General features: G+C 39.6%; 2 protein-coding genes across 2 annotated transcripts in view; one reads left to right on the top strand and one right to left on the bottom strand.

Moving 5' to 3' along the window:
- The window catches only part of LOC309601312 (cohesin subunit SA-2-like), a 63,057-nt gene extending 56,802 nt beyond the window's left edge, over positions 1–6,255 (bottom strand). The window contains exons 1-3 of the mRNA XM_082334256.1: positions 6,168–6,255; positions 1,720–1,804; positions 950–1,093 (exon numbers count right to left, since the gene is read on the bottom strand). Of these exons, the coding sequence (XP_082190382.1) occupies positions 950–1,093; positions 1,720–1,804; positions 6,168–6,211 (273 nt within the window). The 5' untranslated portion in view covers positions 6,212–6,255. The remainder of the gene's footprint in view (positions 1–949; positions 1,094–1,719; positions 1,805–6,167) is intronic.
- Positions 6,256–7,124: 869 nt separating this feature from the next.
- GTPBP6 (GTP binding protein 6 (putative)) lies at positions 7,125–17,808 on the top strand (the record flags this gene model as incomplete). Its single annotated transcript, XM_082334252.1, has 10 exons — positions 7,125–7,482; positions 9,434–9,571; positions 10,007–10,077; positions 11,643–11,773; positions 12,507–12,577; positions 13,016–13,174; positions 14,539–14,747; positions 16,111–16,259; positions 16,570–16,722; positions 17,197–17,808. 10 exons carry the CDS (start codon positions 7,125–7,127, stop codon positions 17,336–17,338), a joined length of 1,581 nt encoding a protein of 526 aa, XP_082190378.1. The 3' UTR covers positions 17,339–17,808.
- Between the last annotated feature and the right edge of the window lie 112 nt (positions 17,809–17,920).

Below are 17,920 nucleotides of genomic sequence, written 5' to 3'. Positions count from 1 at the left end.
AAGAACAACTCCAAATTTCATTTCTACGGCAGTACAGCCTGTATGTGACACAGGCCTGCTGGGACAAGCCATCCAGGCTTCGACCCACCTGTAGTGCCACACAGGTCTAATGAATTCTAGCAGCAGCAGCCTGGACTCAAGCTGCTGCCTTTCCAAGCCCTTCACATCATGCTTTGCACAGGAGAAGCTGCACTCTTCAGGGTGCTCTACTGAAGTTAACGCAGCTGTAGCATGGCAAAAGTCCATCCACACAAACATCTTGGAAAAACTAAGGTCTCGCATCCAAAATATAAATGTACTTCTCATGCGTGCATGCACACACTTTGGTCACAGACGCTACATACTGGAGACATATGTATAACCCTATATGAAAATATCTGGGGCTCCAGATTTTAATCCTTTATACGCATATACCAACATAATATACACATATGCTCACAGAGTATGGGGAGGTGGGCTTCCTCACACTTAAGAAAGTTGCTAACTATATAGATGCACAGGGAACCTGACTATTATGCAAACTGTTGTCAAACTACATTGGAATGAAGGTAAAAGAAAAATACCAAAAGGCGAGCTCCCAGAAAAAAAAAAAAAATGGCCTGACTTTCAGAATCCTGAACAACCAAAATTTTCTACTGATGAACCTTTCCTGTATTTTTCAAAATAATTCTCTTTTTGTATTTTCAGACATTGCTTTAGGAAGACTGGTTTAGGTAGATATTTCCTTCCTCTTTTTAAATATCTAACAGCTACTTTTTCACTAATTTCTTGAAGATGCATTCTTTTCAAGAGCCATGCTCGTAACAGTTTTCCAGTCAAACACGTTTCTTCCCCACTTATGTGAAAACAGAACAAAATTTCAATGTTCCAAAGTATAAATAACTGAAATGACCACTGTTTATCCATCTTCCCTCCACCAACTCCTCTCAGAATGCAGAGCTAGAAATACCTGCATGGCCCGCTTCCCCATGCTAACCACTTCAAACAACGTAACTGCCTCAACCACTTCGCCATTCTGCAGCTGGCTCACTCTTCTACTGGAAGAATTTCTCCTTATGTTTTCACACTGTTCTCGGACCTTCCGTTTCTCTCTCTGAAACAAGTCAAGCAAAGAAAGTATGAGAAAAAATGCAACATGTTAACAGCCATTCACAGGTACATGAATTATCCCCTAATAACAAGTTTACTCTCATTGTAATGATTTACCCAGGGTGCTAACTTTTATGCTTCAAGGACACTGACAAAGCCTTATCAAGCATGACCATACTAGAAGGGGGTGAAAGAAAGGATTTACCAGTTTGAATTTTTTCTCAACAATGAGTCAAAAGCATAGGAAGGTATAACAGGAAAGAAGCTTCTGAACAGTTGTGTACTACCTGGAAGGCATTTTTCAGTGGTAGCTGTAATTTCTGAAGAGCAGACAGCAAGCACAGAAGCTCTTCTACATCTTTTCACTCACAGGGTAAACACACAATCTGCAAATTAACATCAGCTGCACACAATGCACAGCTAAGAACACACACTGAAATGAACTGACTGTTCAAAAGCCAGCATTGAGGCTCTGATGCCAAGGGAATTTTGGGGGTCAAGCTGTATCCAGTGACTACATTTTAGATTTATTGTGATTGTTTTATGTAGTACTCAATTTTGTAACAACTGAATGAGACAGAAAATAAATTCCATAATAAAAAAATTTTAAAAATTTAAAAATCAACTTACTGGTGTTTTCAGGTTGCCATTTCTCACACAGTTGCCATTCTGCACAGCAGACTCAGGCACAGTCTCATCATGGACAGCATTCTCTCTGAAGTGTAACAAACACGTTGAAGGGGTTAGCAGTGAGAACATAGAACTACCCACTTCAGTACAAACAACAGAAGAAAATAAAAGCATATATATCTATTTTAATATTCTTAATGAATCGTTTGGAAGTTATGTCATTTTGTTACTAAAACCCAAACGGCTAACTTTAAAAGTACAACAGAAATTCGGAGCCTTTTTCAAACTATTGGCTTTCCTGTAATATATGCAGATAATCAGAAAACTAGCAAAACTATCAAAGATATGAAGGAAGTAGGAAGTAAGTAAATGAAACAGCTGATGTTGACTTAAGGCAGCCTTTGTTGACTTAAGTGCTTTGCACCATGAATCAATAACACAAGTATGCATTTGCTTCATGGGTGCTCTACACAAAACAGGGGAACATTTGATGAGTCAATTGACAATTTAAAATGAGAGGAAGAAACTGTTTTGCTTTGTCTATAAAACATGCTGAAGAAAAAAAGACATGTAAGAAATTTCATTTGCAGGTCGTTGCTAATATGATGGAGGAATAATTTTATAAATAAAGATGCACCTTCTGGGAGATCTGAAGCCATACATTTATCTGCAATGAAATCATGCCACTTTTCGTCATTCCCAATGCTAACAATATGCTTTGCCAAAGGTCATGTTTGAGCAGACGAGCTGGATCCCACTTGTGCAGCAGGTCCAGTACTGGTAGCTGGCTGCTATGGCCTCCTTTTAAACTACAGTGGCCAGGACATGAAGCCAGTTGACTTGTACTATAAGAAGGCACAAAAAGAAAGTACATATGAGAGTGTACAGTAACTTTAATTTTCGTGATACTGCTGCAACAAGAGAGTGTACTAACACAAGTGACCACTTCACAAAGGAAAAAAAAAAAACAGTGTATTACACTGTCACATATAGTCAACTCTCCAATATCCAGTGTTGGCTAACCTAGATGTAGAATTAACTGTGCTATGGATGCAAAGCTAGCTCGACTCCAGCCAGGTTTATCAATGCCAGATAAGCACTGTTGTTCTTCTTCCCAAGAGTGTTTCAGTCAGACGTTGCCTCTGCAAAGCAAATCCTGAGGCTGACTAGCATCAACTGCAGGACCAAGGTCCTGATTTCATTAGTGAGAGCAGACAGAAGTTTTTATTTAAATTCATCTGTGTTTTCTTTTTGAATCTACTGGGACATTTCACCATAAGCGATGTAGAATTAGGCTTCCAAAGACTCCTATAAAAATTCTATAAAAATACATAAAATTTCTAAATACAATTATAAAATTCTTAACATCCCTACAGAGAAAAGTCCCATGAAAGTTAAATTCAATTAATGTCTTGTCATAGAAAAGTTCAAAATGTGCCACAGCATTTGACAGATGAAAGCTGAGAAAATAATTCAGGATGAACCAATCCTTACATCAGCTGTCTGGACTTCTGCATGTTAGAGAAAAAAAGGATGAACTATAGTTTGCAACTGAGTCAGCATGCTATAAGCAATAGTTTGCAAAAGTTTGCCAATGTTTTCTTTGATTTGTAATTGCGAGCCACAGAGGTTAAGTATCTCAAGGACCACCAGACTTCATAGTTGAAAAGAACAAGCAGCAAGAGATAGCAAGATGTATTGCTTTTCTGATGCCAGTTACCTCTTCCCTCTTCTACAGACCACAAATAAACAAAAAGAATCCAAACCTGTTTGTCAAGGAGTTGCTTCTCCTATGTGACTAAATCCTTTCACTCTTGATTTCAAAGCAGAATGCAACATTATGGGTCTGGACTAACATGTTTTTACTTGCGCTGTTTCACTAAAACTACAACTCAGATGCCAGCCAACATCATGGTAACATGTGTTACCTGTTTCTGCATTACACCTCAACATAACGCTCAATACACTCTCAAACAATTTTCCTGAATTGTTTGCATGTACTATTTAGCAACTCATTCCATCCCATAATGAAAATAAATGTATTTCATTTGATTACAGCAAGTATAATTGAGCCTAAATTGAATTAAAACATTTAAATAACAAAAAAATCAGAACTGCTGCAGGACAGTTCAGTCAGGTACTTGTCTGATCAGGTACTGCTTTTAATACCTCTGTCTAGAATATACTTCTTTGAAGCTTTAACTCACGCGTCTCTTTCCCAAGAACATCCTGAAGGATGGCACTATACATGGTATCTACTGGCCCTGTGCTACTTACTTTGTCAGCCTACGCCAGGCAAAATGTACCTGTAGCAAAAGGGGCTCAATAAGGTAAGTGAATGCCTGGTACATGGAACAGTGTGCTTGCCAAAGCTCAGCAAAACCTGCAAGAATGAGAAGACCGTTGATCTACAGCTTCCTCACGTTGGGCTAACAACGACAAGTAAAACAACACCTCCGTGACGAAACCAGTAAGAGTAACTTCCACACATGCACTAAACATCAGTCTTACAAAAAATGTAACTAAGCACTAATACTAAAAAGCCCTTTAGTTTCTGAATTGTTTTGGTTATCAGTACACCACAGCACATACCAATGCCACAGGAAGCACCATGCTACAATACACAAACTACCCAAAAGCAGAGGTTTTTTTAAATCCAGATACTATCAATACTTATGTTTCTCCTTTCTCTTTTTTTTTTTTCTTTTAATACTGATATTTCCAGTAAGGCTATTCATAAAGCAGGTACTTAAATATTTGCAGGAACTAGACCAGAGCCTAGAAACTGAACCCCATGAAACCACTTAGAAATTAAATGAGATATTTTAATGGAGTTTTTCTTTGCACAACTAAGATACTGTTGAAGAAACTGTTAAAAGAATGAACACATCCTCTTCTTGAGCAAAATAGGAATCGCTGTACCTAATTGAGGATGACGTGATCACTTCTGCAGCGATCCCTATACACAACTCCATTTAACATCTTTTCAACTGTAGGAGTGCAACAGTAGGTTTGACAAATTTTTAACTAGTGGGTTTTTTTTGCTCTCCTCTGTTAGTCTACACCATATTGAGCATTTTTGTATACCTAAATTCACTGCTTCATGCCCTGGTAAGAAACAGTTCTCAGCTGTTTACTTTGTTTCCATCAGCAATCAGTAAGGAAGCATAGGCAGAGTTCCATTCCTATCTCATCCTAATTTTCACCTTCATACCCTGTTACACATGGCTCATAGACGCATTTTTACCTCTCATTCCTGCCACAATATCGTCCTTTCACTAGCACCTGAAGTATTACTGATGAGATAAAAACACTTGAAGTAGGAAGGAAGCAAAGTTCTTTGTCTAGTCCTCAAACACAATGCTATTGTGGGAATTTCTGAATTCCATTTTCTCATCTTAATAAACATTTAGAGCAAATTTAGTGACTCACACTCTTTAACAAAGAGATAACACATTCCTTTGGCTGTATAAAAGGAACAATTAACCTATGTTACTGGAAGAATCCTACCTGTAGATTTTTAAAATTACAAATTTCAATACAACTGCTTCGTCTTTTAGAAGCAACATAAGAAGATCAGCTAAACAACTGCCAGGTGCCTTCCTGACACTTCTGAGACTAAGAGGCTGGCTTCAGATGAAACATACTGGAAAGCACATATGGGAAGCTATATTAATTGTCATCATGGACTATGAGGAATACATGTCTCAGCTTTCATCAGAGCTTAATGAAGCAAAAGACCTGGAGCAGACTTGCTCAGAAGGTGACAGAATCCACAAAGACTGGGCTGCAATGAGTTCAACGCGTGCAACACCGGACATATAAGAAGCTTCACTCTTTGAAATGAGACAAGATATGCTCAAATGCTTTAACTTTACGTTTTATTTATTTATATCTGCTCTAGTAGAACTTCTAAATACCATTCTGTAAGCAATGATATGAATACATTTGGTTTACAGATCATCTCAACTGATGACTGAAAAAATACATTATGAAAGGGAGAAAACTTGATGTATCCCTGAGAAAAACGGCTATGGAGAAGCCATGCCCCCTTCAATGCCAACAGGGAGACTACAGATTACTTAGCACTCTTCCCCTTCAAGCCTCCCCAAATTCACCACTGAAGTGAACCCATGCGTTGACTATGAATCTGCCCATTATTTTTTTTCAAAGTAGGTTCATTTGCACTGTAGTGAATAAGGCCTGTAAGGCCAAGGTCCCTGTCAATGGGCATAAAACACTACACTAAGAAGATGCTAAACAATACGTAAAAGGGAATAAAACGGAGACATTAGTAACAAGACATTGTGTACAGCAAATCCCTTTTTACTTCCCTCCCATCCAAAATGACACATTGTAGACTGCCCCACTATCCACCAGGCACAAATTCAAGGGCCAGCGCCCTGATTTACCAACGAATTTGACAGACAACCTGCACCAGGTCTTACTTTTGGCTGGGAAGGTTACTGGCTGCGTTGGGCTCGGCTATCATTTCCGCTACATTATTTCAGCAGCACAGACAGCAAGCTCACACGATCAGCACCGCTTCTGAGGAAACTTCAACGAGATCGGTAGTGTTAAAAACTTCAGAGAGCTTTGGCTCTTGCGGGCGACACAGCAGCCAAAAACTGTCAAGAAAAGAAAACAGAAAGAGTTAATTCTAGGCAGCTCCTTTAAAACCAAGTCAGAAAGTGCCCCGCAAAAACAGGTCGCAGAAGGGGATGCAACTTCGGGAGAGACGTTCATTCAACGAGGAGAACCGGGCTCTGGGACCGCTGCCCCTGGCAGGAGCCGCGGCCCTCACAGAGCCGCCCGGGGCCGCCCGGCCCGCTTACCGTGCCCTCCTCCCCCTCGGGCTGACCCCGCAACGCCGGCGGCACCCTGACGGGACGTAACGGGCGGCGGCGAGCCGGCCCGGGACCGGGGGGCCCCTCACCCAGCCGCACGCAGCTGCGGGCTGGACGCGGGCGCGGGCGCGCCCGCTGCCGGGCCGGGGGAGGCGGGGGGAGGCGGCGGAGCGCGGCAGGGGCCGCGGCCCAGGCGGCGGCGGCGGGATGAAGGGAGCGCGACGCGGTGCGGGGCCCGCCACTCACCTGCCGCGGGGCCGCGCGCCCCGGGCCCGGGCGCGCGCCGACACCACCCCCGGTACCCCCCGCCGCGGCCGCCCGGGCCCCGGCTCCGGCCCGGCGTCAATCACAGCCGCCCCCGGGCGCCGCCCGGCCTATCAGCGGCGGGGACCGCCGTCAGGTGGGCGGGGCGGAGAGGGGCGGGCGGCGCAGCCTCGCGGTGCGCCGGTGCCTTGGGGCTTCCGTAGCGGCGGGGGCGGAAGGGCGCGGCCCGTAACGGTCCCTCCCCGCTGCCCTGCCCGGGGGAGGGGGCATCGAGGCGCCCGCGGCGGCCACGCCATGGGGCCTGGCCGCCTCTCCCGGTCGCTCCTGCTGCGCTGCCGGCAAGCGGCGGCGGCTCTCGGTGCGGCCCGCTGCTGCGGCGGGCCGTTATCCGCCCGCGCGCTCAGCGCCACCGTTGGCCTGCGGGCTCCCCAGCGGCCGCCGGGCAGGGGCGAGCCACCGCGGGCGGGCGGCGGAGCGCGGTGGACGGGGACGGCGGGCGCCGGCGAGGAGGAAGAGGAGGAAGAGGAGGATGAGGCGGAGCTGGAGGAGCTGCTGGGCCCCTCTCCGCTGGCCGTGGAGCCCGGCGCGCAGCGTGTGGCCGTGGTGCAGCCGGCCGTCAAGTGGGGCCCGAGGAAGTCGCCGCTCACCACGGGTGCGTGGCTGCGGCGGGGGTCGGGCCGGTGACCCCCCGCGGGTCCCGCCAGCCCGCCGCGCCGCTTTCCGGCTCCCCGTCCCCGCCTCGTTTCCCGGTTTCCCCCTGTCGTAGACCTGCAAGGTCGGCAGGAGTACGCTGAGGGAATCGGTGCTGGTAGCGTGAAGTAGAGCTGCTGTTACAGTAGTAAAACTGCGAAATAGAAACTCGGGGTAGATAAAAGGTCTAGGTCGGTGTTTTCTTCTTTGATAACTTTTTAAAAGGCAATGTGCTCTCGGTGAGCGTGGGCAGATGCGTGCTTTGCCTTGTAAATCACGCTGACTTCGGGTCTTGGACAGCAAGGCCGCTTGGTGCATAGAGCGTTCAGGTTGCTTAAGGCAGCAGCCGGGTTTCCCCCTTAGCAGCACATCAGTAGGCAGCAGCCCCCAGCCGTGCTGCCCGGCCAGGTAGGCAGGCGTCCGTCAGCCTTGGGCTTACCCGGCGGCTGGCTGAAGAGCAGGAATACTCTCCTGTCCATAGATCAGGTCTCGTGTAATTAAGTCCTCTCACGGACTTTAAGGAGTGCCTTTGTGTAGTTACTTAGGGATGTAGTCGCCAGTAATGCCTTTGTAAGGACCTTAATTAGCATTGCTGTTCTCAGGTTTCCTTCAGAAATCCTTGTGGCTAGCTAATACGTACACATTAATCATGCATGCTTAAGATGTATGATGAACTTGGCTTGATGTTGTTTCCCTAAACACTTCTCTAATTACACAGTTGTAATAGAAAGGATTAAGCGTTTTCTAAGTTAGTTTTATATATATATATGTCAATTTATATATGATAGTCTGTCTTGTGTTCAAGTTTATTATGCAATGAACCTAAATATTATTTAGTTTTATTAGTGCTGCTAATTATAGCAAATTGTCACTTTGCGGAATAAAGTTTGTAACCTTTTCGGAATTTACATAAGCATTCCCATTTTACAACTGAAAAAAAAAAAAACCAAACCACGAAGGCACCTTTCTGTCCAGACATACAGAAGAATAGCAGTGATCCCTTTCCATTTATTTAGGCCCTCCAGATGAAGAGCCTGAAGTCTGAACAAATGTTTTGGAATGATTATTGAAACACCACAGGTACAACAGGAAATCTGTGCATTTTACAAGGAACACTATCAATATGAGGAGAAAGAGGATCATGGTTATTTTTAAAAATATATTACATTTTGGATCGAGGTAACCTATTTAATATGTCAATTACATTTTGCTATCTAGAGAAACTTGACAAATCTGTTATGAAAAGAGTACCTTATTCCCATTTGGCAAATCAAAACTGGATCTACCGATTTGATATGCACGTGTAGTCTTTGTGATTTCACAAAGTCCTGAAAAATCAGTGGTTTGCCATGTAGATGTTTAAAAAAAAAAAAAGTGACCGATGAACCAGAATACAGGATTGGAATCTGCTGGGTTTAGCAAGTCATAAATCAGTGTAGGTCCTTTATGAATAAGTACCAGTGAAGTTAGCAGCGAGATATGCCATATTAGTAATGCTTTAAATGTTGCCACAAAACACCAAGGAATTAATCACGTGGTTTTGTGCTCATAACAGAATTTATTTTCCATCTAGTTATTCATTTCACTTGTTGAGGCAAAAAGCTTGGTAATTTCTTTGCTGACAATACAATTAAAAATTATTCTAAATCAACAACCATGGAAATAATTTGTACTGGCAAAAAGATGCTTTGTGTGGTAAAATTGCATCAAACTAGAAGTGTAATTATTCTGATTAGAGGCAAGCCATTTTGCTCCTTGAGCTACTGGTTAAAATAAATATCCTAGTAGAATTTCAGTGTAGCTTAGTGTTTTCCTGTTCATGCACGTACTGTAGTTATTGGAAATCTGAGCAGTTATGTTGGTATAATACAATCTTTTTTTTTTTTTTTTTGTTTTGTTTTGTATCCTTAAAGCTGAATTACAGATTGCTGAAGCCGTTGCTCTTGTAGATACCCTTCAGAACTGGACAGTTTTAGATAAAATAATTATTCCTACAAAAAATCCTGACAAGAAGTTTATTTTTGGCAAAGGAAACTTTCAGGTTTTGACAGGTAAGGATTGAGATTTTTTCAGCACTGCATCATTCTAAATGGAAGACTTCTGCAGCTTGAACTGTTTAAGGATAGGTATAGAAGCTGAAGAGAGAGAGATTCTTTTTTTATCCATCATGCAGGTTTGCAAACAAACTTTGAAGAATTTTTTTTAAGGTTACAAAAGCAACACAGAATAGAAACAACGCATGCGCACTGAAAATGTGTGAGGCAACTTAATCCCTGCGTTTATGTGATTGACATAAGTGAAACTGGCAGCTCTTTTACATAGTACTGAATTAGTGCAAAATACAACTGTTTTGTGAACAAAGAATATGATGCCATTTGATATTTTATGAGCATTCTGCTCAGTGCAAAATGGTTTTATATTCTGTATGTTTTTAAAAGACAGTTGACATTTAACACTGTATTTTGTAATGGTTATCCATCTTTTAGAAAAGATTAAAAAATTGCCCCATGTGACAGCTGTCTTCTTGAATGTGGAAAGAATATCTTCACTAACAAAGGTAATTAAATATAATATCAAATCATATTCTTTACGTGAGTATTGTTCAGAAGCTATTGATGTTCGGAGAAGTAGGGTCAGTTATGACTCTGAATTTGCAAATGGTAATATGTGAAGCCACCTGGACTGAGTTTTGTTGAAAGAAAACTTAATTCTTATTGCATTTGTCCAGTTGATATGTGTTTCCAGCTCTCGTGCCTGGAATTTTCCAGCAGCCTAATAGCCATTTAGTATAGACTCTGCTCCCTCATTTGCCACTGGCTCTACTTAAAATGTGGGAAAAGTTACTCAAGGTCTTTTTCACAAAATGGAGGTGATAACAAAAGCTGCATTATGAAGAATGTCAACATTTTAGATTAGCTATACACACAAGTTTCTCTACCTATATGGATAGTGTATTTATTTTCATACAGTTCTGTGGATGCTGTATTGTATTCTGAATATCAGGTGTAAATTCAGAGCAAGCTTATATTTCAAATACTTAAGCTTTCATTCCTAACCCCTAAAAAGAAACCATATTTTAAATGGACAAATTATGTTGAGGAGAGGAGCATGCTTCACTTTTTTTTTTTTTTTAAACACCAGCAGTAAAACAACTGGTGCATGAACTATAGATGCTCTTTGAAATGCTTAGACAAACTGAAATAAATACTTCTTAGTTTTTTTGCATGTACACCATCATGCTGGGTGTAAAGTGCATGCAAACTCTGCAAGCAAACATTAATGTTTTGCTGGTAGTTTTGAATGCTTTCACTGATTATAAAATGAACAGAGATGGTAAATATCTCTAATAGATAGTTATCTCGAGCACTTCAATTTATTGATGAAATGGAAGTTGAAAATGTTTCATTTCAATTTCCTAGTTTTTATTCCCTACTTTTAGTACTAGATGTGCTAAAAAAATCTTCACAAATCTAGATCTTAAGAGCAATTTGACAGGGTTGATTCAAGGAAGTGTTTGGGAATGTGTATAAAACACAAGCATTCTGGATTTTAGAGATGGCAGAGGGGAACTACTGCATGCTTTGAGTGTCTTTTGCTGAATTAGAGCAAGGGGGGGGGTGTTTGTTTTTTGGTTGGTTTGTTAGGTTTTTTTTAAGTATTTCATGAAAAGCTCGTTATGGAATAATTTTCCTGCCTTCCTGTCTTTCTGATTTTTTTTTTTTTTTAAATTTCGGTAGGCTTTTTTCTTTTCTTATGTTATCACTATCCTTTCCCATACCAGCATTCCATAATTATTTTTTGCAGGGACTTAACCACTGAGATTCTTGATTCTGAGATACGCTGTAAGAGCTGTTGTCAGAATCCATTAAAGGCAATGGAAGGGTTCTTGCTGAATTTGATGGGCCTAGACATAAAGTTCTGCCTTCTGAACTCTTGACAGTCAAACAAATTTTGCCTTTGCTTGCTCATAATTGTTACCCATGCATTGCAATGGAATCCTGAGATCCTCTGAGTTCAAGCATCCATCAGCTAACTGTAACTGTAGTGCCGTGTAGGAATTGAGCTACTGATACTGTGGGGGGACAGAAAACATCCAGGTTATTTTGTCTTACATGGCTAAAGAAAGAACTAGAAGATGCCTGGGGTGTGAAAGTCTTTGACAGATACGCTGTTGTACTTCACATTTTTCGTTGTAATGCCCGGACCAAAGAAGCAAAACTTCAGATAGCATTGGCTGAAATTCCACTTCTCAGGTACCTCGAGCTGTGCAAATCACATACTGATATTTACATATTTTAGTGACTATTTCTTTACAATAACAAAAATGGTAATACTGTACTGTAAAGAAAAATGACACTGTTTCAGTGCTTGCATAGTGATTGATTAGAGCATAGAAATATTTGCTTTACTGTCATTGTTTTAAGCTGCTGCAGTGCTGACAGGCAAAACCAGAAAGTGTTGAATAGATAATCTTACAAAATATATTTCTCATGAAAAGGTCCCAGTTCTTTCTAATGCAGAAGATGGATTGCAAGAATGTGTAGGAATTGGATATGTGTATCCCATATATAATATTGATGGGTTTAATAAGGAAAGCTATAAACAAGGAAGATTAAAGGCATTAATTTCTATCTGAATTTTCCACATTTCTACCTTACATGGCATAGAAATATTTGTACGTGGAAGTTGGTGTGAGTTGCATGGATGTATCAGAGGCCTCTTTGGCTCTCTGAAATTTTAGCATAGCCATTATAATTTGCTAAGAGAGTTGCATGATTTTTCAAATCACAGTTGAGGGGCCAGGAAAATCTGGATTTTTTTTTTTTTCGCCAGGCTTCTCACATGGGCAGGTTTTATTTAGAGCTCTGTCATTTAGTGGTTTTATTTCTACTATTAGAATATCACTACTGCATCACATTTGTTAGGCATTTTAGGATGGCTTGATTAAAGAAAATTGCTTCTAATTAACTGTTACTCCATTGCCAGGTCAAATCTGAAAAATGAGGTGTCTCAGCTAGATCAGCAGAGAGGTGGATCAAGATACATCATGGGCTCAGGTGAAGTCTAAATATTCTCATGAATTAGAGGGTTTTTTCCTCCATAGCCTTTAAACAAAATTAATTGCATCTTATTTTATTTGGAGGAGGCTGGGAGGAAAAACTGTTTGTGTTCTGCATCTAATTAAGTGAATGTACAAAAATTTATTGGAAAGTAACTTAAATAATAAAGTTTTGGTCTGTACTGGCTCAGTAAGTGGCCATGGACAGAACATTTGCTGCCACAAGGGTTTATCATAAATGTACATTGTTATTCTAGAGTGCTTAGCGTATGTTTTAATAGTTACTTATCACTCTGACTCTATCTTATTTTTAGTTGCTTATTTATAACTTCCTATGCCCTAGTGCTAACTCACTTGATTTCCAAACGCACGACATCACTTGGTTTGCTGTTTCTCTTGTAGACTATTCTGCCAATTATTCATTTGTATTTTTCAGGTGAAACATTCATGGAAACACAGAATCGTATCTTGAAAGAAAAAGAACTTAAAATTAGGAATACCCTGGAGAAACTAAGAAGAAAAAGGTCTTTACTTAGAACTCAGCGCAGAAAACGCGAGTTTCCAATTATCTCAGTAATGGGCTATACTAATTGTGGTAAGCAAAAACTCGTGAAATTGTTACTCAAAAGAGCTTACATTGTCTGAGTTTTAATTAGAAACTGTAGCCAGAATCTCATTTCAGTGTGAACAGGCTTCGTATTTTAATTAGTTTTTAAATTGTGTAATGAATATATGTCAATTAGGATATAGTTAGGGAAGCAAATGATGCTTGTTGTAGTTAGATTCCCCCCCCCCCCCCAGTCTTGAAGACATGTTTTAGAGAAATGCCTGGTACCTATTGTGCCAAAAAGATTTTATTGTATAGTGCTGAAGACTGTACTGCTAGTGTCCCTTTATGTGAATCTTTGTTACTTGATCAGAATGGGTAGAGAAAAATACATGAGTGTTCAGACCACTGTGAAGGCCTGAGGCATAGGAGGAAAATTCAGGAGAGTTGGCAGTTGATCTGAGAATGTGCTTAAGAAGCACTGTAGCTTTTCATTGATTAATAAATAGTGTTCTGACATGCATTCGTAAGAGAATCTAAATAAAGCTGAAGGCTTTTTTCTGTTTTGTTTTGTTTGGTTTTTTTTTTTTATAGCTTACACAAGTGAAATCATGCACAAGGCATAAATAGACTTTGGACTAGGCACTTTTTTCAGGTTACATTACCTTAAGACCATTTCATTTTCTTATTCAAATCTTTATAGAAACAAACTTACCTTGCACTAATTTTGTTATCAGTTATATACTCAAAGATTTGGATTTCACTGTATGTTTTTCTTAAATGTCATACTTCCGTACTTTTAAAACTGAAGATTCAACAACATATATATATATTATAATTTCGTACACATAATTAAAATACTTTAACTAGGGTATATACTGAGCACTTTAATGACTAAATTCTGTGAAATATTCATGGAGTTAAATAAATGTCTCTAGTATTATGTTCATGAGGAAATGCCCTATGAAAGCATAAACCTAGTAAGCTACATATTATTAGTGCTTCTGTTTATTGTTGGATTTAACAAGTAAATATTTAATTGTTTTATTTGACAACAGAAGCACTGAGGAGTGCATAAGTGTATGCTTCTAATGCTGTCACGGCAGTGCTCTTCAAATAGTCTTAGAGGTGAGAGATGTGGGTAGGTCATTTTGCAGATCAGTTCAGTCTTTGATCATCTTGTGATTTCACAGCATAGCTTCCAGACCTGGCCTTAAATCCAATTCCAAGTTATAAAAGTTAAGACTGTCTTTGGATTTGTAACATCATATAGATAACTAATCATAGGCTAGATTTAAATTAGTGAAATAGATATGAAGGTATGTTACATCATACAACTCACCTGAGCCTTGCAAATTAATTTTTTACTTGAAACAAGCCATTAAAATCTTGTTCTTTTTTTCTTTAATTAGGAAAAACTACCCTGATCAAAGCCTTGACTGGGGAAGCAGGACTCCAACCCAGAGATCAGCTATTTGCCACTCTTGATATTACAGCCCATGCTGGCTATCTGCCCTCACAAATGGCAGTTATTTATGTCGACACTATTGGATTTCTGACTGATCTTCCACATAATCTGGTTGAGTCCTTTTCAGCTACATTAGAAGAAGTGGCTTACTCAGTAAGTATTTGACTGTAAAAATTGAGAAATCAAATTAATTTCCTTTTAGATAATCCTCACCCCTTCAGAAAAGGGGCAGTTAATGGGCATGCTATTCTTAGTGAAGTATCTGGCTGACTATAGTTGCCTCCTAAGGTAATGAGGTAAATATCTTACCATAAGCCAATTTTCTGACACTTGAAATTATGCAGAATATATAGATATAAAGAGATTTCAGAAAGGGTTTATTTGGAGGATATGTGTCCTTCTCCATGATATGTAAACCAGATAAATCAGATTTTGCTGATCAAATATATGAAAACCTAAACAGTGCATCAGAGTAAGTTGAGGCTAGCTTTCTTGAGACTTAAAAATCAAATAAAGCCTCTGGAATGATCTGTTTTTAACTTAAGGTTTCCTATAGCTCTAAAAGTGAGTGACTGTGATGTGATGCAGGCAGCATGTAATAAACATAAACGTACGTTTCCAATCATTTTCTCATTAAAGTTAGTTTCCTGTGTTATAGCAAAGCATAAAGCTGCATATACACAGACATTTAAACACAAAGCCTGTATCATCAAGGGTAATGAAATTCAGTGGTGGCTGGATGCCAGAATGCTTCTGGGGATTGGACACCTCACCATGTAACAATAGGACGTTCAAAAGCTGGCTGCAACTATCCTGTTTGTCTCTTATTCTGAAGTGTTAAATGAAAGGCAAGAAATTCACTTCTCGCTAGTTTTCAGAAGTTTGAAGCAGTATCTTGAGCAAAGGTGATGAAACATTTTGAATGCAAATACTGAATTTGGTTGCTTGGTTTTTGTCATGGCAAACATGATCATGTATGTACTTGAAACTGATAACTTTTGTATAAATCTTTCTAAAAGTGAAGCACCAGTAATAGTATCTCAGGAGCTAAGAATAAGGATAAGAAGAATCTTCTGCATTTTGAATGTAAAAACAAAATTACAAGTTACATGGGTGTGTTTTCCCCATTTTTGAAACAGTTTTTCAGCTATTACTTTTCTAAAAGTTTTTTAGAGTTCACTCTTTTTCTTCTCTAGTATTTTTGAAGCCTTATTGTCACACAGCCTTGGTATTGAAAAATTAGATCAGTAGTTATTTGAAAACTGAATTCTGTAACTAGCTTGTTTTGGGGTCGTTGGAGGCAATTCGTACTCACTGTGAAGTGAAAGACTAAGCTGCTACAGATTTTCTTCCAGCATGGTACAAAAAACAGTATTGGTTTACCTGCCAGTGTATTATCTAATGGATAGGAAAGTATCTTATATGAATTAGCAATGCAAAAATAGTATAAAATCTCTACAACCTCGTAACTGGTGAGTTTCCTTAAGTAACTGTCTTGTATACTGATGTTTGCTAGGATCTGATAGTTCATGTGAGGGATGTTACTCATCCAGAAACCATCCTCCAGAAAGCAACTGTTCTGTCAGTTCTGAAGAATCTTAATCTTCCCAGCCATTTATTGGACTCAATGGTAGAAGTTCATAACAAAGTGGATTTGATAGAAAGGTAAGCAGGAAATGCTAAGGGTATTTAAACATTTCTTATGTTCTGGAAGCTTTTTAATTCTTAGTCTAGAAAAGAGCTCCCACACTTCTGAATACATTTAATAGTGTTTCTCAATCTTTTACATATGTAACTCTGGTCTTAAAAAGAATTCATTATCTTTTAATGACAAAAGAAATCACTTGAGTCACACAAGAAGTGGCCTCTGTAGGAAGGTGCCAGTATGAAGTAACACAATTAAACTGTCCGTGCTTGGAATATTTTCACAGCCTAATCTTCATGAGCAAATGTGCTAGCAATTGTTACCTTTCAGGTATAAACCCACTGAAGAAAATGCTGTAGCCATTTCTGCTCTACGTGGACATGGTTTAGAAGAGCTGAAAGAAGAAATAGAGAAAAAAATTTTGGCAGCAACAGGGAAGAAGATTCTGACAGTTAACATCAACTTAGAGGGACCTCAGCTAAGGTAAATAACTTTGAATTGTAAGAAGGACCTGGAGAAATATGAAACTCTTAGTCTTGCATGTCTTAAAATTTCCAAATCATATTATCCTGATTTTAATCTGTGTTAAGAATTACAGGGATAATTATCAAAGTTTTCTGACCTGTTGAGAAAAAAATCCCTATTGGATACGCTGGAGCCTGCTTCTGAAAGTGTCCTTGGCAGAGTTCTGTGTGTTACTGCAGTAAAACATAATTCCTGAAAGACCAGGCCACTGGTCCCGGAGCCAGATTTCTGATAAAAACACAAATCTGAAGGATTTATGAAAACACTATACCCTATTTCCAAACAGCAAGTAGCAAATGAAAAGTTAAGTGAAGCACTTAATCTTTTAAAGTGTTAAATTGCCTCGATTGGAACGTGTTGACCTAAAACAAAGATCACATTTTCTGCAGTATGTCATACCTCTAAGATGCTAATATGCTTTTACTTCTACAGTTGGCTCTATAAAGAAGCAACAGTTCAGGAAGTAGAAGTCATGCCTGAAGATGGCGCAGCCAGGGTGAAGGTGATAATCAGCAATTCTGCTTTTGGCAGATACAAAAACCTTTTTCCTAACAGTAAGATTTTTATGCCATGAAACTGCATCCTTTTCTAGGAAAAGAAACTGATCTCACTAAGAGGATGTGAAATGAAGTTAGTGACTTGTTAGCCTGAGTGTTGAAGAGTGTATTTCTTCCCCAGCTGATGTTTTCGACGTATTTTAGAAATGGACAGTCTCAGAAAACTTCTGTTTGGAAACAATAAGAGCTTTGAGCTTCATTCTGTCAGCAAGTGCAAGGACAACACTAAATTTTTAATGTTAAAACAGTTGTTGGCTATAAGCTGTGGACCTCAAACACATGGAAATCACTGGATGGCATCTGAATTAACCTTCAGAAAAGTACCAAGTTTCTTATATCATACAAATGAAGATTTTTACCCTATTTTTCAGGATAAAATAATAATTAAGGTCCTTGGAAAATGAAAGTTAGTGAACACAATGTTGTTGGCTGTATATAAAGAATACAAATAGGTTCATGCATTCTGCTTTAATACATGTTTAAGTAAAATAACTGCCATGTCTTACTGCAGTGAAGCAAAAAAAAAAAAGATTTGTATATTTAAAGCGATAAATAAAGTTAGCTGTGAACATCTTTTACCCATACAGTTTTCTTGCATA

Source organism: Platalea leucorodia (assembly GCF_965183815.1).
Source record: "Platalea leucorodia genome assembly, chromosome: 2".
NCBI lineage: Eukaryota > Metazoa > Chordata > Aves > Pelecaniformes > Threskiornithidae > Platalea > Platalea leucorodia.
Note: the sequence above shows the minus strand (reverse complement) of the source record. Positions and strands in the feature narration are given on the sequence as shown.